The sequence below is a fragment of the Oncorhynchus clarkii genome, chromosome 26, assembly GCF_045791955.1.
Source record: "Oncorhynchus clarkii lewisi isolate Uvic-CL-2024 chromosome 26, UVic_Ocla_1.0, whole genome shotgun sequence".
Classification (NCBI taxonomy): Eukaryota; Metazoa; Chordata; class Actinopteri; order Salmoniformes; family Salmonidae; genus Oncorhynchus; species Oncorhynchus clarkii.
In genome coordinates this window covers 39,976,130-40,003,559 of record NC_092172.1, presented here as the reverse complement: position 1 = coordinate 40,003,559, position 27,430 = coordinate 39,976,130, and the positions used below count along the sequence as shown (strand labels likewise).

At 46.6% G+C, this 27,430-nt stretch overlaps 1 protein-coding gene across 2 annotated transcripts; it reads left to right on the top strand.

Annotated features, from left to right (window-relative positions):
* On the top strand, positions 1-27,430 carry LOC139385153 (mothers against decapentaplegic homolog 6-like). Of its 2 annotated transcripts, XM_071130236.1 has the most exons (4): positions 1-1,563; positions 2,889-2,945; positions 4,076-4,162; positions 26,735-27,430. In XM_071130236.1, exons 1-4 carry the CDS (start codon positions 780-782, stop codon positions 27,367-27,369), a joined length of 1,563 nt encoding a protein of 520 aa, XP_070986337.1. In that variant the 5' UTR covers positions 1-779; the 3' UTR covers positions 27,370-27,430. The 2 variants fall into 2 exon arrangements, with proteins under 2 accessions (XP_070986337.1, XP_070986338.1); XM_071130237.1 differs by lacking the exon at positions 4,076-4,162.

Sequence of the window (27,430 nt, the reverse complement as noted above, 5' to 3'; positions counted from 1 at the left end):
TTTCCTGGGGCCCCCGTGTGTGTACGGGCGAGTGTATCCGAAAAGAATAGCAGAGAGTGAGACTGGCAGCAAAGTAATTCAAGTTTTCATTTAAACCACTCCTGAGTCTTGAATCGGAGTAGCTACATCTGCATCCGTATGTTTGAGCAGCATAAAAACTCAATGTAAACTTTTTATTTCGGGGTTGCAAACGGATTATTCTACACTACGGTGGAAAATAACATTGGAATCTGAATGCGGCAAGGATTATTTGGGATTATTTCGTGGTGAAGCAACTCCATCGATGTGCCGTCAGAAGGATTCTCAAGCGAAGGATTTAACCAAGGCTGCTCAAAGTCCAAGACAAAAACCGAACTATTTTGCTGTCGTTTCATGTGGTAGCTATAGTGTAGTTATTGGAGGAATAATTATGGTATAGCCTATGAATTGCTGCTCGGAACATAGTTTTGGGGAATTGTGTTGCCTCTGTAAAGACAAACCGTTTTCATTGAGTTGGTAGACTATATGGTTGTAGGATATAACAGACCAGTAAATGCATGTATGTCGCATTCTGTTTTGTTGTGTAATCTCGTTACATTTGACTTTGTTTAATGCAACATACAACCGTAAATTACATTCTAATGCTGCAAGTTAGTCATAAATCTACGACCCCCGGTTGCGCATGTAGTGCGCGCCGTTTACAAAACATTAATGTTGTGCGGAGACCATAAATCAATGTGGAATCCTCACAGACCTGGACGGGAACAATACGACACATCCAAAACTGTTTAAATTGTCGTATGTTCAGGTCGAAACGCTCAGGTCTTATACGGCGACTCTGGAGAAGCCGTTTAGTCCCAGACAGAGACGGGGGAGATGGGAGAAGCAAACGAAGCGAGGAGTTTCGGGACGGTTCGTGTGGCAGTAACCCAGAAAAAATACCCAAAACGGAGCTCGGGTCGGTGACCCGTGCCTCGCCATCTCTGGGAACTTTCGACGAAGTGTGCAACACAGACCTCACGGACAGCGCAGAGTCGGCGCCGGGGGACAATTCGGACCATGGTCAGGGGGATGCCATGTGTGTCCCCGTCCCTCATCACCGAGGCTCTCAGCCAGAACACGAGAATGACAGTAGAACGGTTACTTGCTGTTTGTTTCGAGACCGGGATCCTAGACCTCGGAGCCCCGTCATGACCCGGGGTATTCGAAACTCTAGTCCCCGCGATGGAGGTATCCTCACGGGACGGGAGGGGAATATTGGCTCGGTGGCGGAGCAAGAACTCAAGAACGTTACCTATGCTCTTTTGAAAAGACTCAAGGAGAAATCTCTGGATGCCTTGTTGGAGGCGGTGGAGTCGAAAGGAGGGATGCCCAGTGACTGTGTTCTGGTACCCCAGACGGAGCTGCGTTTAGGTGGCCACTCGACATCTCCCCCATTTCTGCTCTGTAAACTCTACCGATGGACTGACCTACACCACTCGACACAACTCAAAGCGCTGTGCCACTGTCAAAGCTTCCGGGCATTGGACAGCAGCGAAACGGTGTGCTGTAACCCCTATCACTACAGTCTCTTGTGTGGGCCAGGTAGGACATCTGAGATTGGTTACAATCACACACTTTTACCCCCTTCTACACAAATCAAATCTGTATAAATTGAAAGGGTCTATTTTTTAGATAGGTTTACGCACAAGTGCGCATAGTGAGGCTACACGTATAGATGCTTTTCAAACGTGATAACCAAGCACTGCGTGCCAATAGCGATGCCAAAAGGGTAGGCCCACATTCTACCTGAAGTCTGGAGGATGGTGAAAGATGGGACTCATTAGAAGGCCAGGCTGCCTTAGAAATTGGCCAGGTGAAATTAAAACGCGTTATACAGTCACAAAGCCAATTAATAATAATTTAGGGTTATACTTCTCTGGAGATTAAGTGAAACATACTTGTACCCTTGAAGTTTTGTTGATGCGCATTGTTGTAAATATTTGGTTGCTTAGCCAATGCGCGGGAGTTAACATTTTCTAGCGAATTGTATGATTACAGCAACTGAATTCCAACTGTTGGAAGTGTAGCTAGTATAGTCTCCCTCAAAAACAACCCTGTACACACACTCACACAGAGCTAGAGGGAAAGGGAGAGCTTGAGTTATAATGTCTTTGCAGCAAATCTTTTCTCTGCTAAGTACTCAACAACACATTCCTTTATGTTTTAGTTCATGATATCGATTATATTCATTTGTTTAGTTTTTACGTTATCCATTTGAAGATCGCTCTGAAGTAGCGCTTTGAAAGGCTCTTTTTCCTTCCCTAGGAGGTCCCCCTCTTGCTATTTAGGTGAAGGAGTGGTGATAATATACAGTTTGCATACTGCTGGCGCCAGGCTGACTAGCTGGGTATCTCACTGACTGAGTACTCCAGCAATTACTGCCTCCACTCTTAAAGAACCCGCAGCCATTATATCCACTCCGTTCCCATGGACTGTTTCTTTGTCCCAGACAACTATTTCGACAGGTCGCCATTAGCTTTCTTGGTTTTATGTACGGAAAATGCCCTTTGACAACATGTAGCCTACTTTTCTTTTGTGTTCTTTATTTATAGCCGTTTAGTTAGGACCTGAAAACATTTTATATGTGATGTAATTACGTTTTTAGTTATGAACGGTTGGAAGTGCTTATTCAACAGAGGTGTGAAGGTCTCATCTTTTATTCTACATTCTGTCTGAATAATTGTAAGTTGATCTGCCCATTCAACCATCAACTGCTTCTTTTTTACTGACATATGCAGATTGTTGTCTGTGTTTTCCCAGTAATCCATGTTATTTATGATTTCATATAGTAACAGATTATTCTCTGATACCTAACTATGTACTTCTACGCAGTACCAAGCATCTAAGACACATATTTTGTGTTTCAGAATCACCACCACCCCCCTACTCACGACTATCTCCCTCAGATGAACACAAGCCACTGGGTAAGTCAGGAAGCAACAGTCATGCCCCCCCCCTCAGCAACAGTCATGCCCCCCCTCAGCAACAGTAAGCCACAGAGATATCTGCTAAATTCACAAGGGGTTTCACAGTAATGGAGTTTTGGTAGCATTTTACTTCCCAGCACAGTTTTGTTTTGTCTTTTAAAAGTAATTATATATTTATTAATATAACATTTATATAGTTGTTAAAAACTAAAAGTAATTCCATCTTGTTCCCACTTCATCCAGGCTGTATCACAACCGGCCGTGATTGTGAGGCCCATAGGGCGGCTCACAAATGGCCCAGCGTTGTCCGGGTTTGGCCGGTGTAGGCCGTCATTGTAAATAAGAATTTGTCCTTAACTGACTTGCCTAGTTAAATAAAGGTTAAATAAAAATATATACCATGGGTGCCCAAGTGGTGTAGTGGTCTTAGGCGCTGCATCTCAGTGCAGGATGTGTCACTACAGTCCCTGGTTTGATTCCAGGCTGCATCACATCCGGCCATGATTGGGAGTCCCATAGGGCAGTGCACAATTGGCCCAGTGTGGTCCGGGTTTGGCCGGTGTTTGTTCTTAACTGACTTGCCTAGTTAAATGAAAATAAATACCATTGTCTCCTGACTGGTGTAGTGGTCTAAGGCGCTGCATCTCAGTGCAAGAGACGTCACTACAGTCCCTGGTTTGATTCCAGGCTGTTTCACATCTGGCCATGATTCGGAGTCTCATAGGGCGGCGCACAATTTTCACAGAATCGTCCGGGTTTGGCCAGGGAAGGCTGTCATTGTAAATAAGAATTTATTCTTAACTGACTTGCCTAGTTAAATAAAGGTTAAAAAAATCAAAATCAAAGTTATTTTCTGTGCTGGAAAATAAAGTGTTATGCTGAAATGTAGGGTCTTTACCTCAAAGTTAGTCATGTGCCAGTACATTATTCCTGCTTTCACATGCCTTCTCCTGCTTCAAAATCATCTTGTATTCTCCTCACAACCTCTCTGTTCCTCAGAACATGGCGTTATAGTAGGACCACAACACAACGCTCTCTGGACAGTAGTTAACGCCGAAGTCTATGGTTACAATGGTTTTCCATGGAGCTCCGGATTTCACTCCCCTGTCATGTTCTGTCCTTTGCAGAACTATCAGATTCAACACTTTCAACACTGTCGTACACTGAAACTGTGGCCCCCCACTCCCCCGACGTCGCGCCAAGACTCTTCTCAGGTGAGACGCTACTGTCAACCAGCTTCCTTATTACCACGGAATGCTAGGCCAACATTAGCATTGGGGGCTATTGATTTAGCGTACAGTCCATTGATAGAAAGAGTGACATAGTTTAACACAAAATTCCCTTATTTCATTCCTTTATTGTTTGTTTGGGATGGGGTTTTATTGTTGGTTAATATAATGTTGGAATACAGTAGTAGAGTATATGATTTTACTTCACGTCTAGTTTGGTTGGTGCTGTGCTGTGCACTATTGTTTGTGGAGTTCACTCCTAACCAATGATTCTGATCACATAGGGAAGCAGCGTGTTACTGATAGAGAGATCTGATAGGGGTATGAGTACATCTGCCATGCATTAATCATGTTTGTATTCAGATAAAACCCTGATGAACACAGCTTAGCTGTCCAAACTTTGGTTAAATAAATCATTGTATCGGAGCCATTAGAGGGATGATGCTTTTCCTTTCATTATCTACTGTGTTCATTTAGGCTCCAAATGGAAGAAACTACACTGAAACAGGGAGGGACTGACTGAAATTGACCAATAAGAAATGATTGTTTCTGGTTTCCTGTCGCAAAACATTTTGCTACGGTGTGCCTGCCCTGAAAGCAAACAACCTAGTTATTTTTAGTATGAGCACCCTAAAGGCAAAGAGGAGTGTTGAACACTGGAGTAGTGCCCCCCCCTAAAGGCTAAGAGGAGTATTGAACACTGGAGTAGGGCCCCCCCTAAAGGTTAAGAGGAGTATAGAACACGGGAGTAGCCCCCCCCCCCCCCTAAAGGTAAAGAGGAGTATAGAACACGGGAGTAGGGCCCCCCTAAAGGTAAAGAGGAGTATTGAACACTGGAGTAGGGCCCCCCCTAAAGGTTAAGAGGAGTATAGAACATGGGAGTAGTTCCACCCCCCCCCCCCCCCCCTAAAGGTAAAGAGGAGTATAGAACACAGGAGCAGTCCCCCCTAAAGGTAAAGAGGAGTATAGAACACGTGAGTAGCCCCCCCCCCCCCCCCCCCCCCCTAAAGGTAAAGAGGAGTATAGAACACAGGGAGTGCCCCCCCCTCCCGTAAATGTAAAGAGGAGTATAGAACACGTGAGTAGCCCCCCCCCCCCCCCCCCCCTAAAGGTAAAGAGGAGTATAGAACACGGGAGTAGGGCCCCCCTAAAGGTAAAGAGGAGTATAGAACACGGGAGTGCCCCCCCCCCTCCCGTAAATGTAAAGAGGAGTATAGAACACGGGAGTAGCCCCCCCCCCCCCCCCCCCTAAATGTAAAGAGGAGTATAGAACACGGGAGTAGCCCCCCCCCTCTCCCGTAAATGTAAAGAGGAGTATAGAACACGGGAGTAGCCCCCCCCCCCCCCCCCTAAATGTAAAGAGGAGTATAGAACACAGGAGTAGCCCCCCCCCCCCCCCCCCCCCCCTCCTGTAAAGGTAAAGAGGAGTATAGAACACGGGAGTGCCCCCCCTAAAGGTAAAGAGGAGTATAGAACACGGGAGTAGCCCCCCCTCCTGTAAATGTAAAGAGGAGTGTAGAACACGGGAGTGTCCCCCCTAAAGGTAAAGAGGAGTATAGAACACGGGAGTGCCCCCCCCTAAAGGTAAAGAGGAGTATAGAACACGGGAGTGCCCCCCTCCCCCCTAAAGGTAAAGAGGAGTATTGAACACGGGAGTAGCCCCCCCCCCCCCTCCCGTAAATGTAAAGAGGAGTATAGTATGCAAGTATCAACCCGCTATGAGCCATAAATCAGGGTCAATGCGGACAAGGAGCATGGGGGCTGGAAAGTGGAAACCCAATTCCCAGAATTCCTTGTTTATGAGGTGGGGTTGCTTGTTATTTATTGGCCTTGCCAGTTGTCGACCACTGTACATGTTTTCAAGGACATGCTCATGTTATTGACAAAGAAAGTTACTCCAGGTGATAAGAAAATATAGAACCATGTTGGGAAACTGGTCTACTGTCAATACTAGAACTGGCCCACATATTGCTTTTCACTGACACATCATCAGCGACCAGACAAGCACTCACAACATAAGCAGCTGAGCTTCTTGTTGCCATCTATGGAAATGAGGTCCAGATGAGGAGACCTGACATCAGGGGTCTCCGCAATACTTCCATGATCATTTTACTCTCCTCTTTAAAAAGTCCCACAAAAAGTCACCGCAACCAGTAACATTGTATGCTGAAGCAACAGCATATTTCTGAAATTCATTTCACTCGAGTTCGCCCACGTTTCATCGCCTGCCTATGTGGATTTTGTTATCGGACATCAGTTCACCTCCAAAACTAGAAAGGGTTAACAGTTAGTCTTGAGTATGGCAGCCCAAACACACACCCCTAGCCTAAGGTATATTGGCCCCCCCATATGTATGTTTGCATAAATGGGCAAACTCTGCAGTTAATGAAGTTATCATGTTGTGCTTTACTCCCTCTGTTGAAAGCCTATTAAGACCAACCAAAGAGAGGGCCACATAATGCTCCTATTGTGAAAGTCGGATGGAGGGGGTCTCCTACAATCTAGATGCCACAGCAATGTAGCTATGTTCTCTCTCTCTCTCTCTGCCCCCCCCCCCCCCTCTCTCTCTCTCTGTCTGCCCCCCCGTCTCTCTCTCTCTATCTCTCTGCCCCCCCCCCCCCCCCCTCTCTCTCTCTCTCTCTCTGTCTGCCCCCCCCCCTCTCTCTCTCTTTCTCTCTCTGCTCCCCCCCTCTCTCTCTCTCTCTCTCTGTCTTTCGCTCTCTCTCTCTCTCTGTCTTCCCTCTCTCTCTCTCTCCCTCCCTCCCTCCCTCCCTCCCTCTCTTTCCCTCTCCCTTCCCTTCTCTCTCACTTTTTCTCCTTCTCCCACTCTCTCCCTCTCCCACTCTCTCCCCATCCCCCTCTCCTACTCCCTCTCTCTCCCCATCCCCCTCTCCCTCTCTCTCCCTCTCCCCATCCCCCTCTCCCACTCCCTCTCTCTTCCCTCAAATCCCTCCATTCCTCTGGGTAATTGAGCAGTGGAAGGGGGTTGGCATTTTGTAAAGCAGAGTGGAGCAGAGCTCTGGTAAGAGGGGCTTTGGGGGGCTGGCTAGCAGGGCTGGCTGAAGCAGGAAACAGTCCCCTCTGGTTGAAACTCGAGTCCTGTTTGTTTACGCTGGGGGTCCTTGTAGTGCGGAGAGAGACCGCAGACTCACTCCATCAAACTCCCCTGCCCAGCTCGTGGGGTGTTGAAAGGTGAACTAGCGTTATGTCCAACCTATCTTGAGCCGACTGTTTGTTCATAGCCAATCAAAACAGCCCTGAAAGCCCCGCCATGAGCCCCCATAGTCGTTCAGTTAGTTAGTGTGTTGTGTGTCGTTCCCAAACTCTTTACTCCCCAAATGTTTTGTTCTCTTGTTACTGTTTACAGGAATGATGGCACATTCCCTAGCTACTGTTGCTTCTACAAACTCCAACACTTTTAGCTTCCTTCTGAATCTGCTGAAAGTGGAGTTTTTGGGGGAGAGGGAGAGGTTAACATTTCTGATTCAAAGTGAGTGCATTCAGTCCTGTCAATCCACAATGTTGATGTTGGTTGTAATTTGTAGCAGGCACACAGAGCCAGTGACCCAGAGATAACTAAGGGAGGGCTTCTCCTATTGTTGGCCAGGAGAGTTGAGTGGAAATGGAAAGATCAATTTACCAAAGGTCGTCTGTGTGGTCCCTTCACTGCCCCGCCCCCCAGGCTGGATCAAATGACAGGAGGGGGAATAAGGAAGGAGTGCAGCAGGCACACAAATGTTTTCATTCCTCAACGTTTAAAGGTCAAATGAAATCAACCTATTCAGAACTTCTTCTTTTTTAAATTCAGCCTCAGTTTAGTTTATCTGTATGGATTAGATTATTGTGAAATAATTTCTCTTTATACTTTACAAATGATCAGTTCAGACTACATTCACAAAAGGTTGTGATTTAAGGTGTAAAAAAAAGAATGGTTGCATTTGGTTGAATAATCTATGATATCTTCTCTTTATTCATCTTAAAACAGTTGTTGTGAAGGCCTTGGAGCAGACAGGGTGTGGTGCATACATTCTACACAGACCTTTATCATTCCATCACGTAACCTGAAAACACACGACAAAATGTCCCTTGCTTTACAAATAGAAATGTCAACTGGAAGCTTTTAGGGCTTTTAGGGGGCCAGCTAGCGAGCGAGCTATCTCTACCTTCGGTCTAAGGTCTGTAAATAACACAGGGGTAGACCGCGTGTCACAGGCCTGTTTGTCGTTAAGGCCTCATTCATGGGAAAGCCAGGGCAATGCCTTGTGTGAGACGCTCAGGAATGTCTGTCTGAATGACTTGGTGGAGATAACATCGGCGCTGAGGACTCTCATAGGGGTTCTACCAGGACACAGGCTAACTCAGCACTCTACACAAGAACACTATCAAGGAAGAGATCTATTGAACTTGATGTGGAGACTAGAGGCATAAGCAAAGCATACCAGCTCAACCCTTTTTCCTACCGAAGGTAATGGGGGACCATGTAAGATCAGGCAGATTATCAGGGTAGGACCGTTTGATGTTGATTCACTAAGGTAACTATATTTGTTGCGTGTTGCTTCTTCAAAGTGTAAGAGCGTAAAAGAGAGATTCCTTTGCTGGTGGTATTGCATTGAGAGATAACGTGTCTAACTAGCTACATCTAAAAATGAACTGGCTTCCTCTCCTTGCCTCCTCTCTATATTATCCACTGACCTACACAAAGCCCAGATAGTTCAAGGTAATTATGCTGCATGAGCTTCCCGTACTGTTCTGACCTATCCTGGATCCTATCCTGGATCCAAGCTAGCTGCTTTACAGTAATGAGACTGGGTATGAGTTGCACTCTAGTCTTGAGGTTAGGTGAGTGGACCCACTTCCTCTTTGCCCACCCTCCCAAATCATATTTTTTGCGGCTTGTTGGTTTAAGCGGTGCGAGGAGGAATCAGTCAAACAACATCCTGCTTCAGAGCCCCTGTCTGCTCTTGTAGCCTCGCCAGGCCATGAATTGGCCCTTTGACTGTGGGGGCACGGCACTGGAATGCTGGGAAGAGAAGAGGGGGGTGCAGAGTGTTTCAGAAACAAGGAGAGGATGGTGGGGAGGAGGGGGTGGTCGAGAGTTACAGGTGATACGTGTTCGAACGTATCGCCGTCAGGACGAGGTTTTGTAGAAATCCGTGTGTGTGTTTTCTATGCTGTGACTGACGCGCTACATTCTCAGCTACATTTCCAGCCACACCAGGGCTGCACAATTCAAGTCTTTAAAGCCCATAGTCTGGTTTTAGCTGCCACTTAATGGATCCATACCTGAACTCCCTGGTATCAATTAATCTCTGATTAGAAGTCAAAGATGAAAATGTACTACTACATACTAAAACCAGCATACTAAAGTGTCTGGGACCCTCGAGGGTCCCTACAGAAACATTATTCTTCCCATCCCAGGGTTCTCTGTTTGACCTGAAGCGATAGCGTTGTCCCTTTGACCTGAAGCAATAGCGTTGTCCCTTTGACCTGAAGCGATAGCGTTGTCCCTTTGACCTGAAGCGATAGCTTTGCCCCTTTGACCTGAAGCAATAGCGTTGTCCCTTTTACCTGAAGCGATAGCTTTGCCCCTTTGACCTGAAGCGATAGCTTTGCCCCTTTGATCTGAAGCGATAGCTTTGCCCCTTTGACCTGAAGCGATAGCGTTGTCCCTTTGACCTGAAGCGATAGCTTTGTCTCTTTGACCTGAAGCGATAGCTTTGCCCCTTTGACCTGAAGCGATAGCTTTGTCTCTTTGACCTGAAGCGATAGCGTTGTCCCTTTGACCTGAAGCGATAGCTTTGTCTCTTTGACCTGAAGCGATATCTTTGCCCCTTTGACCTGAAGCGATAGCTTTGCCCCTTTGACCTGAAGCGATAGCGTTGTCCCTTTGACCTGAAGCGATAGCTTTGTCTCTTTGACCTGAAGCGATAGCTTTGCCCCTTTGACCTGAAGCGATAGCGTTGTCCCTTTGACCTGAAGCGATAGCGTTGTCCCTTTGACCTGAAGCGATAGCTTTTCCCCTTTGACCGGAAGCGATAGCTTTGCCCCTTTGACCTGAAGCGATAGCTTTGTCTCTTTGACCTGAAGCGATAGCGTTGTCCCTTTGACCTGAAGCGATAGCTTTGTCTCTTTGACCTGAAGCGATATCTTTGCCCCTTTGACCTGAAGCGATAGCGTTGTCCCTTTGACCTGAAGCGATAGCGTTGTCCCTTTGACCTGAAGCGATAGCTTTGCCCCTTTGACCGGAAGCGATAGCTTTGCCCCTTTGACCTGAAGCGATAGCTTTGCCCCTTTGACCGGAAGCGATAGCTTTGCCCCTTTGACCTGAAGCGATAGCTTTGTCTCTTTGACCTGAAGCGATAGCTTTGTCTCTTTGACCTGAAGCGATAGCTTTGCCCCTTTGACCTGAAGCGATAGCGTTGTCCCTTTGACCTGAAGCGATAGCTTTGCCCCTTTGACCTGAAGCGATAGCGTTGTCCCTTTGAACTGAAGCGATAGCTTTGTCTCTTTTGACCTGAAGCGATAGCTTTGCCCCTTTGACCTGAAGCGATAGCTTTGTCCCTTTGACCTGAAGCGATAGCGTTGTCCCTTTGACCTGAAGCGATAGCTTTGCCCCTTTGACCTGAAGCGATAGCTTTGCCCCTTTGATCTGAAGCGATAGCTTTGCCCCTTTGACCTGAAGCGATAGCTTTGACCTGAAGCGATAGCGTTGTCCCTTTGACCTGAAGCGATAGCTTTGTCTCTTTGACCTGAAGCGATAGCTTTGCCCCTTTGACCTGAAGCGATAGCGTTGTCCCTTTGACCTGAAGCGATAGCGTTGTCCCTTTGACCTGAAGCGATAGCTTTGCCCCTTTGACCGGAAGCGATAGCTTTGTCTCTTTGACCTGAAGCGATAGCTTTGTCTCTTTGACCTGAAGCGATAGCGTTGTCCCTTTGACCTGAAGCGATAGCTTTGTCTCTTTGACCTGAAGCGATAGCTTTGCCCCTTTGACCTGAAGCGATAGCGTTGTCCCTTTGACCTGAAGCGATAGCGTTGTCCCTTTGACCTGAAGCGATAGCTTTGCCCCTTTGACCGGAAGCGATAGCTTTGCCCCTTTGACCTGAAGCGATAGCTTTGTCTCTTTGACCTGAAGCGATAGCTTTGTCTCTTTGACCTGAAGCGATAGCTTTGTCTCTTTGACCTGAAGCGATAGCTTTGCCCCTTTGACCTGAAGCGATAGCGTTGTCCCTTTGACCTGAAGCGATAGCGTTGTCCCTTTGACCTGAAGCGATAGCTTTGCCCCTTTGACCGGAAGCGATAGCTTTGCCCCTTTGACCTGAAGCGATAGCTTTGTCTCTTTGACCTGAAGCGATAGCTTTGTCTCTTTGACCTGAAGCGATAGCTTTGTCTCTTTGACCTGAAGCGATAGCTTTGCCCCTTTGACCTGAAGCGATAGCGTTGTCCCTTTGACCTGAAGCGATAGCTTTGTCTCTTTGACCTGAAGCGATAGCGTTGTCCCTTTGACCTGAAGCGATAGCTTTGTCTCTTTGACCTGAAGCGATAGCTTTGTCTCTTTGACCTGAAGCAATAGCTTTGTCTCTTTGACCTGAAGCGATAGCGGGGTCCCTTTGACCTGAAGCGATAGCTTTGTATCTTTGACCTGAAGCGATAGCTTTGCCCCTTTGACCTGAAGCGATAGCGTTGTCCCTTTGACCTGAAGCGATAGCGTTGTCCCTTTGACCTGAAGCGATAGCTTTGCCCCTTTGACCGGAAGCGATAGCTTTGCCCCTTTGACCTGAAGCGATAGCTTTGTCTCTTTGACCTGAAGCGATAGCTTTGTCTCTTTGACCTGAAGCGATAGCTTTGCCCCTTTGACCTGAAGCGATAGCGTTGTCCCTTTGACCTGAAGCGATAGCTTTGCCCCTTTGACCTGAAGCGATAGCGTTGTCTTTTTGACCTGAAGCGATAGCTTTGTCTCTTTTGACCTGAAGCGATAGCTTTGCCCCTTTGACCTGAAGCGATAGCGTTGTCCCTTTGACCTGAAGCGATAGCTTTGTCTCTTTGACCTGAAGCGATAGCGTTGTCCCTTTGACCTGAAGCGATAGCTTTGTCTCTTTGACCTGAAGCGATAGCTTTGTCTCTTTGACCTGAAGCAATAGCTTTGTCTCTTTGACATGAAGCGACAGCGTTGTCTCTTTGACCTGAAGCGATAGCGGGGTCCCTTTGACCTGAAGCGATAGCTTTGTATCTTTGACCTGAAGCGATAGCTTTGTCTCTTTGACCTGAAGCGATAGCTTTGTCTCTTTGACCTGAAGCGATAGCTTTGTCTCTTTGACCTGAAGCGATAGCTTTGTCTCTTTGACCTGAAGCGATAGCTTTGTCTCTTTGACCTGAAGTGATAGCGGGGTCCCTTTGACCTGAAGTGATAGCGGGGTCCCTTTGACCTGAAGCGATAGCGTTGTCCCTTTGACCTGAAGCGATAGCGGGGTCCCTTTGACCTGAAGCGATAGCGTGGTCCCTGGCATGCGTACAACACTTCCTCTTATGCATGACTGAGACACATTAGAGTATGGAATTCAACATTAAGAGCTGGTCCATTAACCACTTGCCATTTCCTCAAATATTTTCCATGGCGGCTCTTTTTCACTGGGAGCACATAGGTCCAGAGCTAGCAGCAGAGCTCTGGCTCACTGCTGCTTTCCACTACCTTTAGACTAGCGCCACTACAGGGGGTCTTTACAACTGGAAGCAGATGCCTTTCACTCTTCAAACACTGATTTAAAAGGATTTGATAGGTGAAAGCAGTATGGCTGAAATCTATCCAGTCCTTTTACCTAGCAGTGGTCCAAGAAATGTTACCTTTTTTTTAACTAGGCAAGTCAGTCAAGAAACAAATTATTATTTACAATGATGGCCTACCGGGAACAGTGGTTTATAACTGCCTTGTTCAGAACAACTGATCATTACCTTGTCAGCTCAGGGATTCAATCCAGCATCCTTCCGGTAACTGGCCCAACACTCTAACCACCAGGCTACCTGCCGCCCTGAAGATGGTGAGGAAAGGAAGCCATTTTAGATTGGTCACAGCATATAGATGTGTCCACCTTTATGATGTCATGTCATTCTATGAACAACCTGCCAGACAGACTTCCATTGGTAGTGATTCTCAGTGTTTCCAAGCGACCGTTTGGCATTTGCTGTTTTTTTGTCGAAGAAGCACATTGGTGAATTTCACAAAGCAATGGAAAAACAGTTAAAAACTTGATTAAAAACCCGCAATGGTGAGCTTGTGAAATCGCCTGTAAGACCTCTCCTCTCCAGTGTAGTGTAGGAAGTCTGGAAGCTACAAGACAATTAGTGAGTTTTGAGGTCAACAGACAGGAAGTGGGGATCCTGGTTTGGTGTGTCATGTTGCATTTAGTTCTCTATCTCTCATGTTTTCTCCATTTCTCTGTATGTTACTACTAGAGGTCGACCGATTAATCGGAATAGACGATTAATTAGGGCCGATTACAAGTTTTCAGAACAATCGGAAATCTGTATTTTGGACACCGATTTGGCTGATTTAAATAAATAAAAATGTACACCTTTATTTAATATTTATTTAACTAGGCAAGTCAGTTAAGAACACATTCTTATTTTCAATGACGGCCTAGGAACAGTGGGTTAACTGCCTCGTTCAGGGGCAGAACGACAGATTTTCACCTTGTCAGCTCAATCTTGCAACCTTACAGTTAACTAGTCCAACACTCTAACCACCTGCCTCTCATTGCACTCCACGAGGAGACTGCCTGTTACGCGAATGCAGTAAGCCAAGGTACGTTGCTAGCTAGCATTAAACATATCTTATAAAAAACAATCAATCAATCAATCATAATCACTAGTTAACTACACATGGTTGATGATATTACTAGTTTATCTAGCATGTCCTGCGTTGCATATAATCGATGCGGTGTGTATCGTTGCTCCAACGTATACCTAACCATGAACATCAATGCCTTTCTTAAAATCAATACACAGAAGTATATATTTTTAAACATGCATATTTAGCTAAAATAAATCCAGGTTAACAGGCAAAATTAACCAGGTGAAATTGTGTCACTTCTCTTGCGTTCATTTTACGCAGAGTCAGTGTATATGCAACAGTTTGGGCCGCCTCATTTGCCAGAATTTTACGTAATTATGACATAACATTGAAGGTTGTGCAATGTAACAGCAATATTTAGACTTATGGATGCCACCCGTTAGATAAAATACGGAACGTTCCGTATTTCACTGAAAGTCGAGATGATAGTTTCCGGATTTGACCATATTAATGACCCAAGGCACGTATTTGTGTGTGTTATCATGTTATAATTAAGTCTATGATTTGACAGGGCAGTCTGACTGAGCGATGTAGGCAGCAGCAGGCTCGTAAGCATTCAATCAAACAGCACTTCACTGCGTTTGCCATTAGCTGTTTATGACTTCAAGTCTATCAACTCCCGAGATGAGGCTGCTGTAACCAATGTGAAATGGCTAGCTAGTTAGCGGGGTGCGCGCTAATAACGTTTCAAACGTTACTCGCTCTGAGAGTTGGAGTAGTTATACCCCTTGCCCTGCATGGGTAACGCTGCTTCGAGAGTGGCTGTTGTCGATGTGTTCCTGGTTCGAGCCCAGGTAGGAGCGAGGAGAGGGACGGAAGTTATACTGTAGCACTGGCAATACTAAAGTGCCTATAAGAACATCCAATAGTCAAAGGTTAATGAAATACAGATGGTATAGAGAGAAATAGTCCTATAATTCCTATATTAACTACAACCTAAAACTTCTTACCTGGGAATATTGAAGACTCATGTTAAAAGGAACCACAAGCTTTCATATGTTCTCATGTTCTGAGCAAGGAACTGAAACGTTAGCTTTCTTACATGGCACATGTAAAAAACACTCTCTCTCTCTCTCTCTCTCTCTCTCTCTCTCTCTCTCTCTCCATTTCTCTGTACGTTACTACCCTTACTCAGTCTCGCTCTCTCTCTCTCTCTCTCTCTCTCTCTCTCTCTCTCTCTCTCTCTCTCTCCCCCTCTCTCTCTCTCTCTCTCTCTCCCCCTTTCTCTATCTCTCTCTCTCTCTGTCTCTCTCTCTACCACCTTCTCTCTCTTCCCCTCTCTCTCTCTCCCCCTCTCTCTCTCTCCCTCTCTCTCTCTCTCCTCTCTCTCGCTCTCTCTCTCTCTCTCTCTCTCTCTCTCTCTCTCTCTCTCTCTCTGTCTCTCTCTCTCTGTCTCCCTCCTTCTCTCTCTCCCCCTCTCTCTCTCTCTCTCTCCCTCTCTCTCTCTCTGTCTCCCTCCTTCTCTCTCCCGCTCTCCTCCCTCCATGTAGTCAGGCTGTCGCAATTTAAAATACGGTTTAAATTACAGGACTGGCTGTGGCTTTCCATCGTTCCGTCAGAGTTTTTGCCAACTCGCAATTTGCCTAATGGAAGCCTGCCATGCTGTTGAACCTAAAGATTATTTGCAGATGTTGACAGGCAATGACTTTATGAAATGTTGGAAATTGTCGCGTGTGCTTTTTGCAGGAACGGTTGGTTAAGTTCGGTTTGTTTGAGAGAAGTTCTGTTTGCCTTGTTTAAGGAAATACTAGCTCGCCGTGTTGTTGTTGAGTTGACTGTGTGTGTTTGCGCCCTAGAGACATACGGGGCGGTGTGTGTGTGTTTGTGTGTGTCTGCTTATGCGTGTGATTGCTTTCGTCAGTGTGTGTGTGTGTTCCTGCGCTGCATGATGTGATGGAAAGAGGCTACTTGAGACATCACGCTGACAGGAGCCATTTTTCTCATGCCTGGGCCAGATGGATAGGTGGGTGTAGGAGTTTCTCATGCCTGGGCCAGATGGATAGGTGGGTGTAGGAGTTTCTCATGCCTGGGCCAGATGGATAGGTGGGTGTAGGAGTTTCTCATGCCTGGGCCAGATGGATAGGTGGGTGTAGGAGTTTCTCATGCCTGGGCCAGATGGATAGGTGGGTGTAGGAGTTTCTCATGCCTGGGCCAGATGGATAGGTGGGTGTAGGAGTTTCTCATGCCTTGGCCAGATGGATAGGTGGGTGTAGGAGTTTCTTATGCCTGGGCCAGATGGATAGGTGAGTGTAGGAGTTTCTCATGCCTGGGCCAGATGGATAGGTGGGTGTAGGAGTTTCTCATGCCTTGGCCAGATGGATAGGTGGGTGTAGGAGTTTCTCATGCCTGAGCCAGATGGATAGGTGGGTGTAGGAGTTTCTCATGCCTTGGCCAGATGGATAGGTGGGTGTAGGAGTTTCTCATGCCTGGGCCAGATGGATAGGTGGGTGTAGGAGTTTCTCATGCCTGGGCCAGATGGATAGGTGGGTGTAGGAGTTTCTCATGCCTGGGCCAGATGGATAGGTGGGTGTAGGAGTTTCTCATGCCTGGGCCAGATGGATAGGTGGGTGTAGGAGTTTCTCATGCCTTGGCCAGATGGATAGGTGGGTGTAGGAGTTTCTCATGCCTGGGCCAGATGGATAGGTGGGTGTAGGAGTTTCTCATGCCTGGGCCAGATGGATAGGTGGGTGTAGGAGTTTCTCATGCCTGGGCCAGATGGATAGGTGGGTATAGTAGTTAAACAGAGGCTCCTCTCCTCACCACAGCTCCATTAATCTCTGACTGTAACTTACTGTGACACCCAGAGCTTTCAATGAAGGTCGTGTCTCCAAGTGATTCATCTGAAACCACATCCATTAGTGAGCCTCATGGACTATCCTGTAAAGTCGTACTTGACCAAATGATACTGCACCGACATTCATACAGTATCTTGTCTGTGTCCAGCTCGTTAATAATCGGCCAAACGAAAGATAAACAGTCAGGGAACATTGGGAATTCCCCAAAACGATGACTAGAGGACTATGTTTGGCGGCGAGGAAATAATACCCATTTTCAGTGCGGCCCTCCAGACCTTGTTGAAGGCCAAATGCTGCCCCCGGGGCAAAATGAGTTTGACACCCCTGCTTTAGAGGTTGTTTCTGGACAGGCCCTTACTTTCGTTTTGAGTCTAACTGAAAACCATGTGAGAGGGACTGTGAGATGTCCGACCCCTCCCCTTAACTGACCAGAGTAGGACGTGTTAGGGAAGGGGGCTTGTCCAGGAATGTGTAGGGTCTCAGCCTGTCCCCCTGCCCAACCCCCCTGGCCCTCAGCCTGTCCCCCTGCCCTGGCCCCCTGCCCAACCCCCCTGGCCTTCAGCCTGTCCCCCTGCTCAACCCCCCTGGCCCTCAGCCTGTCCCCCTGCCCAACCCCCCTGGCCCTCAGCCTGTCACCCTGCTCAACCCCCGTGGCCCTCAGCCTGTCCTCCTGCTCAACCCCCCTGGCCCTCAGCCTGTCCCCCTGCCCAACCCCCCAGGCCCTCAGCCTGTCCCCCTGCCCAACCCCCCTGGCCCTCAGCCTGTCCCCCTGCCCAACCCCCCGGGCCCTCAGCCTGTTCAGTGACATGATTGGCTGTAACACAGTATGACATATTGGTCCTTCCCCATTCATACAACTAGAGACGTATCGTTCTAGTCATTGTATTCATTCTGTTGTAGATGGAGTGTGTGTTCCTCAGGCTACATAGAGGAGTTGAGCCTCTCTGTTTGCTCTGCCCTCTCCTCAGTACACTTTGATGTTAAAGTAGAGAAAACAGACGAAACTGTCTGCTTTCTGTCCTCATTTTCTAAAGACTACTGTCATACATACTGTAGGACTAATAACCCTCCTCCTGCCCACCAGTCTTAACGGGAACGCTGTTCCTTCCCTGCCCTCACTTGTTCACACCAAGTCTTGTGTTTTCTCTTCAGTGATTGGTTGAAGTGAATGTCTAGCTGTGTCCCTTTTTGTTAGAAATCCACTTCTGAGGAAAGAAGGAAGGATGATTCAGCAGATATGACGTTGAATGTGCTCTAGTCCACCCATCTTTACATAGATCCATAATGACCCACACCGTACAGAGGCTACACACAGAGAGAGCACTGAGTGTGCCTTGTTGCCATAACTCTCTCAATCTTCTGCTTGAATGCATTTTCCAATGAACAAAAAAATCACAAGCACAACTGACTGGCGGCCAGCAGGCCCTGTTGTAGTCTGTGTTGTCTGGCTGATGATACAGTCTTCTGATGGTAGAGATATCCCAGACTCCAACCTAAATGTGGCCCTGCTAGATGGAAGTTGCCCTGTAATGATAGTTGTCTCCAAAAACACAGGTCCGGGCCGTACCACTAGACTGCCAGGCAGGGGTGCCGGGAGGGTGTAGGATATTTTAGATTTTCGAGCCTTTCTGAAATTCGAGGAACTTTAATTGAATGAAACATCTCTTGAATGCCCAGTCATAAATAATGGAGAGGCTGGGTTTGTCAAGGTTGTTGTCGGTGGCTGAATTCTATCCTCCCCTGTCGTCCCTGGTTCCCTCGCTCCCCCCCTTCTCCCCCTCTTCTCTGTCAGCGCAGTGGAAGAGTCTAATAACTGGAGGGGAATCTAATCCTTGGCACAGGATGAGAGACATGGGTCTCCCTCCCTCCCCCAGTCTCTTTTTCTCTCTCACTCTCAAGTCTCTCCCACTTTTTTTTTATTTTTGGTGCTGGCTATGGTTGGCAGGGTCTCTCAATCTCTGTTGCTTGCTCCCTCTCTCTCTCTCTCTCTCTCTCTCTCTCTCTCTCTCTCTCTCTCTCTCTCTCTCTCTCTCTCTCTCTCTCTCTCTCTCTCTCTCTCTCTCTCTCTCTGTCTCTCTCTCTCTCTCTCTCTCTCTCTCTCTCTCTCTCTCCCTGTCTCTCTCTCTCTCTCTCTCTGTCTCTCTCTCTCTCTCTCTCTCTCTCTCTCTCAATCTCTGTTGCTCTCTCAATCTCTGTCACTCTCTCTCGCTCTCTCACTCCCTCTCTCTCAATCTCTGTTGCTTGCTCCCTCTCTCTCAATCTTTCTCTCTCTTTCTGTCGTTCTCTCTGTCTCTCCCTCTCTCTCTCTCTCTCTCTCGCTCCCTCCCTCTCTTTTTTTCCCTCCGTGCTGGTGGAGGTTGGCAGGAGTTTCCTACACAGTCAGAGCTAGCTGCAAAACTGGGAGTTCATTTATCCAGTATGGATAGAAAGATAGATAGAAAGAGAGAAAGAAAGAGAGAGAGAGAGAAAGACAGAGAGAGAGAGAGAGAGACAGAGAGAACGACAGAAAGAGAGAGAGAGAAAGAAATAAAGAAGGAAAGGGAGAGAGAGTGAAAGAAAGAAAGAAGGAAAGAGAGAGAGAGTGAAAGAAAGAAAGAAGGAAAGAAAGAGGGAGAGAGAGAGAAAGACAGAGAGAATGACAGAAAGAGGGAGAGAGAGAGAAAGAGAGAGAGAGATGGTGTGGTGGGTGAAACTATGAGAGAGAGAGAGAGAGAGAGAAAGACAGAGAGAATGACAGAAAGAGAGAGAGAGAGAAAGAAAGAAAGAAGGAAAGAGAGAGAGAGTGAAAGAAAGAAAGAGAAAGAAAGAAAGAGAGAGAGAGAGAAAGAAAGGAGAAGAAATGTCCATGTTGGTACTGCGGTGGTTAGAGACTGAGGTTCAGGAGCCTGTGGGGAGCCGGCAGGAAACGACTTGTCTGACCTCTGAACTTGGAGTGGTACTTCTTTAGTCTCACGTCTTCGTGCACGAGCCTCATAAGAGGAGTTTTACCTGCCACTTGATCCAACCAGGAAAACCTCCTACTTATTAATCATCTGTTTTAACATGTTCATCAGCGCTTGTTGTCCATTCATTCATGGGAATTGAAGGTATATCAGCACAATGGACAGTTTATCTGATAATATCCTTTAGTAAATGACTAGTTTCAAAATGGTGGACTAAATGTTTCGCAGTGTTCAGTAAACAGCAGAAATAGGATGACTTCCAATGGGTTTGAAGAATAGTACATCACAAGGACATCAAACAGACGTACATCAAAATCAACTACATGTTGACCACCATGACATCTCTCTGGTTCTCATACCTTGGAGGGTGAAACGGAGAGACAAGGAGAGAAGGGTGATGGTGTTTGGGGTGTGTCTGTCAGATTGGCACTAAGAGAGGGTGATTTTGAAAATGCAATAACAAAAGCTACTTATCTAATTGGTAAACAGAGCTGTTAAAGGGTGGTTGGGTTAAATGGTTGCAGAACACTGTAATTGCTGCCAGATTCTCTCTGTCTCTCTCTCTCACTCTCTCTGTCTCTCACTCTCTCTGTCCCTCCCTCTCTCTCTCTTTCTCTGTGTCCCCCCTCTCTCTCTGTCTCTCACTCTCTGTCTCCCTCTCTCTGTCCCTCCCTCTCTCTCTCTTTCTCTGTGTCCCCCTCTCTTTCTGTCTCGCCCTCACCCCTCTGTCTCTCTCTCTCTCTCTCTCTCTCTCTAGCCACTAAGGACATGATAACAAGGCATAATCTACAGCTGTTATTCTATATAACATTGAAATCAATATACATTCTGTAATGTCTCAGTTTGTTCAGTGATATGATTTGATATGATATGACATAAGAATAATACTATATCAGATTATACCATAATTATTGGTCCTGCCCTAATTCATGGAACTTAGACTGAAACTGATCAGAGAGAACTATAGAAAATCCAAATGAAACTGATCAGAGAGATCTATAGAATATCTAACTGAAACTGATCAGAGAGAACTATAGAAAATCCAACTGAAACTGATCAGAGAGAACTATAGAAAATCTAACTGAAACTGATCAGATAGAACTATAGAAAATCCAAATGAAACTGATCAGAGAGAACTATAGAATATCTAACTGAAACTGATCAGAGAGAACTATAGAAAATCTAACTGAAACTGATCAGAGAGAACTATAGAAAATCCAACTGAAACTGATCAGAGAGAACTATAGAAAATCTAACTGATACTGATCAGAGAGAACTATAGAAAATCTAACTGATACTGATCGGAGAGAACTATAGAAAATCTAACTGATACTGATCAGAGAGAACTATAGAAAATCTAACTGAAACTGATCAGAGAGAACTATAGAAAATCTAACTGAAACTGATCAGAGAGAACTATAGAAAATCCAAATGAAACTGATCAGAGAGATCTATAGAATATCTAACTGAAACTGATCAGAGAGAACTATAGAAAATCCAACTGAAACTGATCAGAGAGAACTATAGAAAATCTAACTGAAACTGATCAGATAGAACTATAGAAAATCCAAATGAAACTGATCAGAGAGAACTATAGAATATCTAACTGAAACTGATCAGAGAGAACTATAGAAAATCTAACTGAAACTGATCAGAGAGAACTATAGAAAATCCAACTGAAACTGATCAGAGAGAACTATAGAAAATCTAACTGATACTGATCAGAGAGAACTATAGAAAATCTAACTGATACTGATCGGAGAGAACTATAGAAAATCTAACTGATACTGATCAGAGAGAACTATAGAAAATCTAACTGAAACTGATCAGAGAGAACTATAGAAAATCTAACTGAAACTGATCAGAGAGAACTATAGAAAATCTAACTGAAACTGATCAGAGAGAACTATAGAAAATCCAAATGAAACTGATCAGAGAGAACTATAGAATATCTAACTGAAACTGATCAGAGAGAACTATAGAAAATCTAACTGAAACTGATCAGAGAGAACTATAGAAAATCCAACTGAAACTGATCAGAGAGAACTATAGAAAATCTAACTGATACTGATCAGAGAGAACTATAGAAAATCTAACTGATACTGATCGGAGAGAACTATAGAAAATCTAACTGATACTGATCAGAGAGAACTATAGAAAATCTAACTGAAACTGATCAGAGAGAACTATAGAAAATCTAACTGAAACTGATCAGAGAGAACTATAGAAAATCTAACTGAAACTGATCAGAGAGAACTATAGAAAATCTAACTGAAACTGATCAGAGAGAACTATAGAAAATCTAACTGATACTGATCAGAGAGAACTATAGAAAATCTAACTGATACTGATCAGAGAGAACTATAGAAAATCTAACTGAAACTGATCAGAGAGAACTATAGAAAATCTAACTGAAACTGATCAGAGAGAACTATAGAAAATCTAACTGAAACTGATCAGAGAGAACTATAGAAAATCTAACTGAAACTGATCAGAGAGAACTATAGAAAATCTAACTGAAACTGATCAGAGAGAACTATAGAAAATCTAACTGAAACTGATCAGAGAGAACTATAGAAAATCTAACTGATACTGATCAGAGAGAACCATAGAAAATCTAACTGAAACTGATCAGAGAGAACTATAGAAAATCTAACTGAAACTGATCAGAGAGAACTATAGAAAATCTAACTGAAACTGATCAGAGACAACTATAGAAAATCTAACTGAAACTAATCAGAGAGAACTATAGAAAATCTAACTGAAACTGATCAGAGAGAACTATAGAAAATCTAACTGAAACTGATCAGAGAGAACTATAGAAAATCTAACTGAAAAGTTCAGTTTAACGCACAAGGCTCAGGTTAGCCAAAACAATGATGAATAATAAATACTCTGACATCCTGAAGGAAACATGTGCGCGTGCGCACACACACACACACACACACACACACACACACACACACACACACACACACAGACACACACACACACACACACACACACACACACACACACACACACACACACACACACACACACACACACACACACACACACACACACACACACACACACACACACACACACACACACACACACACACACACACACACACACACATCACTTTTTGTTCTTGAAGCCATAACTAAACAAATTGATAACCTTTAGTTCGTACCCTCCCCTTTCTAAATTCCACAGAAAGTTTACATTCTTCTCTTCCCCCTCTCTCCACCTCTCTCCCCCTCTCTCCCCCCTCTCTCCCCCTCTCACCCCCTCTCTCCCCCTCTTTTCCCCCCTCTCCCCCTCTCCCCCTCTCTCCCCCTCTCCTCCTCCTCTCTTCCCCTCTCTCCCCCTCTCTCCCCCTCTCTCCCCCTCTCTTCCTCCCTCTCCCCCTCTCTCCCCCTCTCCTCCCCCTCTCTTCCCCTCTCTCCCCCTCTCTTCCCCTCTCTCCCCCTCTCACCCCCTCTATCCCCTTCTCTCCTCCTCTCTCCCCCTCTCTCCCCCTCTCCTCCCCCTCTCTTCCCCTCTCTCCCCCTCTCTTCCCCTCTCACCCCCTCTCTTCCCCCTCTCTCCTCCTCTCTTCCCCTCTCTCCCCCTCTCTTCCCCCTCTCTCCCCCTCTCTCTCACAAGCTCTTAGTGATGAGATATTATCTGGTAAAGGGGAGCACATGAGGTGTAATACATCTCTACATTGGATTAGGTCAGAAATGTTACACAGCACATATGACATCAATCTACATAAGAGATATACCTGCACAGCACCTGTACAAATCCACTGACCTCAATGCACACGATGAACAGCTATATCCTGAAAGAAAGCCTGTGTGAAATGAATGGTAGTGAGAATGGCTGTACTGTGAACACGTTGCATAGTTAAGAGACAATATAACCCACTTGTGTGTGTTTGATGCCAATGAAGGATTTGCACTGTTTCAGTTCATGCAGGGGACTGGAGAAATACGTGACATTTAGACATGCATTTCTATTTCCCATAGTGCTCCTTCCCCATTCTCCTGTATGAGTTGACCTGTGTTATTACAGGGAAGAAGAGTACAGGCTGTGTAACGTCTGTCTGATCCCGCTCCCTGCTAGCAGCCTGTTCTGTTCCCTCTTATTGTGGAGCTGTAAAAAGTGCAGACCGCAGGAGCTGCCAGGCTGGAATTCACTAATGACACACGTGGGCCTCAGATGAGAAGTGCAATTTGAAAAACGGTGTGTGTGTTTGCACATGTTAAAGTTTGCACACAGAGTATGTCCACCTACGGAAAAGTCAAATGTCCACAGTGAAAACGTACAGCTCCACACACTGCATCTCTCTGCACAGCTTCACCTTAAAGCAGCTTGTTAATAGGAAAGAGGGCGGCCATTAGGGCCCCAGAGATGGGGGCTAGCATGAGTATGAAAGGAATGGGGCCACAGGCGCATGGGCTTTAAATCCTCTGTGTCAATAGAGTCTCTGGAGCAAAATAATGGCATCACTCTGTGTGGGAGTTAATGTGAGCTGATAGCATGAGGGCTGGGGGGTCAGGGGTTCGCGGGCTCGCGCTAGGTTGTCAGGGAGCTGAATGCTGCATAATCCCTCCCCCTCTGCTCTCTCTCTCTCTCTCTCTCTCTCTCTCTCTCTCTCTCTCTCTTAATTAAATTAAATACAGTTTGCTGTATTGGCATGATGTAACAATGTACATATTGCCGAAGCTTACTTCGGATATTTACAATATTAAAATAATAAGAATCCAAATTGTCAACAGGACAACAATAACAACAATAACCAAGGGTCAAAATAACCATACATTGAACAATAACAATAAGCATAGAGGACATGTGCAGGTTGGTTGGTCTGTCAGACACTGTCCCTCATCTTATGGCAGGCAGCAATGTAGTGCGCTGCCAACCCACAGCTCTCTGCATCCTCTCCCAACAGGATACACGGAGAGATTCTCTCTCTCTCCCTTTCTCTCTCTCTCGCTCTCTCTCTCTCCCTTCCTCTCTCGCTCTCTCTCCCTTTCTCTCTCTCCCTTCCTCTCTCTCTCTCTCTCTCCCTTTCTCTCTCTCTCCCTTTCTTTCTCCCTCCCTTTCTCTCTCTCTCTCTCTCGCTCTCTCCCTTTCTCTCTCTCTCTCCCTTTCTCTCTCTCACCCTCCCTTTCTCTCTCTCTCGCTCTCTCTCTGTTTCTCTCCCTCCTTTTCTCTCTCCCTCTCTCTCTACCTCCCTCCCTTTCTCTCCCTCCCTTTCTCTCTCTCCCTCCTTTTCTCTCCCTCTTCCTCTTTTTCTCTCTCTCTCGCTCTCTCTCTCCCTTTCTCTCCCTCCCTTTCTCCTCTCTCACTCTCTCTCCCTCCCTTTCTTTCTCTCTCTCTGTCTCTCTCTCCCTTTCTCTCTCTCCCTCCTTTTCTCTCTCTCTTTCTCTCTCTCTCTGTCTCTCTCTCCCTTTCTCTCTCTCCCTCCTTTTCTCTCTCTCTCTCTCTCCCTTTCCCTCTCTCTCTCCCTTTCTCTCTCTCCCTTTCCCTCTCTCTCTCCCTTTCTCTCTCTCCCTTTCTTTCTTTCTCTCCCTTTCTTTCTCTCTCCCTCTCTTTCTCTCCCTTTCTTTCTCTCTCCCTTTCCCTCTCTCTTTCCCTTTCTGTCTCCCTTTCTTTCTTTCTCTTCCTTTCTTTCTCTCTCCCTTTCTCTCTCACTCTCTCCCCCTTTCCCTCTCTCTCTCCCTTTCTCTCTCACTCTCTCCCTTTCCCTCTCTCTCTCCCTTTCTCTCTCTCTCTCTCTCTCCCTTTCTCTCTCTCTCCCTTTCCCTCTCTCTCTCCCTTTCTCTCTCCCTTTCTTTCTCTCTCCCTTTCCCTCTCTCTCTCCCTTTCTCTCTCTCTCTCTCTCTCTCTCTCTCTCTCTCTCTCTCTCTCTCTCCCTTTCTCTCTCTCTCTCCCTTTCTCTCTCTCTCTCCCTTTCCCTCTCTCTCTCCCTTTCTTTCTCTCTCCTTCTTTCTCTCTCTCTGTCTCTCTCGCTCTCTTTTTCTTTCTCCCTCTCTCTCTTAGCTCGTGGGGATAGGGGCTATGAGATGGAGGAATGGGGGGGCTCTCCCACACGGGCTCACCCGTCTGGAATGCGGAGGGGAGGGGTGTAGAGGGGGAGGGGGAGGAAGGGGCAGTGGGGTATTGCCGGTCAAGATGACAGTTTTTCCAGGGTTTTTAGAACTTACTACTAATGGCTCATGGGAAACGAGGAACGAGGAACTTACTAGAAGCTGAGGAGTTTTTGTTTTTGTAAGTAGGATTGTTTTGTGTTGAAAATGTTACAGTTTCCATTTCCATCCACTAACCGTGACCACGCACTCTTGGTCCCTCTACTAGGTCTATCAGTCAGGTCTCTCTCCTCGGTCAATCAGTCAGGTCTCTCTCCTCGGTCTATCAGTCTGGTCCCTCTCCTCGGTCTATCAGTCTGGTCTCTCTCCTCGGTCTATCAGTCTGGTCCCTCTCCTCGGTCTATCAGTCTGGTCTCTCTCCTCAGTCTATCAGTCTGGTCTCTCTCCTCAGTCTATCAGTCTGGTCCCTCTCCTTGGTCTATCAGTCTGGTCCCTCTCCTCGGTCTATCAGTCTGGTCTCTCTCCTCGGTCTATCAGTCTGGTCCCTCTCCTAGGTCTATCAGTCTGGTCCCTCTCCTCGGTCTATCAGTCTGGTCCCTCTCCTCGGTCTATCAGTCTGGTCCCTCTCCTCGGTCTATCAGTCTGGTCTCTCTCCTAAGTCTATCAGTCTGGTCCCTCTCCTAGGTCTATCAGTCTGGTCTCTCTCCTAAGTCTATCAGTCTGGTCAATGGACACATGTCTTTACTTGAAGTTAGTGAGTGTAGTAAATCTAGCTTTAGTTAGTTCAGATATTCAGGGTAACTTTCACTCTCTTCCTCCCCCACAAATTAATATAATTCATATCAGCTTTATTGGCATGAAAAGTGAATGGGGTTACAACAATAACAATGTCTCTCTCTCTCCTTCTCAGCCCCCGGTACCTCCGTGGGCTCCTCGTCCTCCTGTGGGCGGCGTTCCCACTGGTGCAGCGTAGCCTACTGGGAACAGCAGACGCGGGTCGGCCGCCTCTACCCGGCCCACGAGCCCTCGCTCAGCATCTTCTACGACCTACCTCAGGGCACGGGCCTCTGCCTGGGCCAACTCAACGCCGTTGCCAACGCTAGCAACGGTCACCGCTGCGACGGTCACCATGGCAACCGTAGTCACCGAGGCGGTAGTGGCAGCAGCACGGGCAGCTGTGTCCAGCGAACGCGCAGCAAAATCGGCTACGGGATTGTCCTGAGCCAAGAACATGACGGAGTGTGGATCTACAACCGTAGCCAGCACCCAGTGTTTGTCCACTCACCCACCCTGGACCTGCCCAGCTCAGTGAGGGGACTGACGGTGAGGAGGGTGATGCCTGGCTACTCACTCAAAGTGTTTGACTATGACAAGTCCACTTGGATCCTGCAGCAGGGCATGGAGCCCCCTGTGGGGCTGGAGGGCCCCTATGACCCCCACAGTGTGAGGATCAGCTTCGCCAAGGGCTGGGGCCCCTGCTACTCCAGACAGTTCGTCACCTCCTGCCCCTGCTGGGTGGAGGTGTTGCTCAATACCCACAGATAGCACACAGACAGAAGACAGACAGAGGGATGGATGGACAGGCATACACACGGATGGACAGACG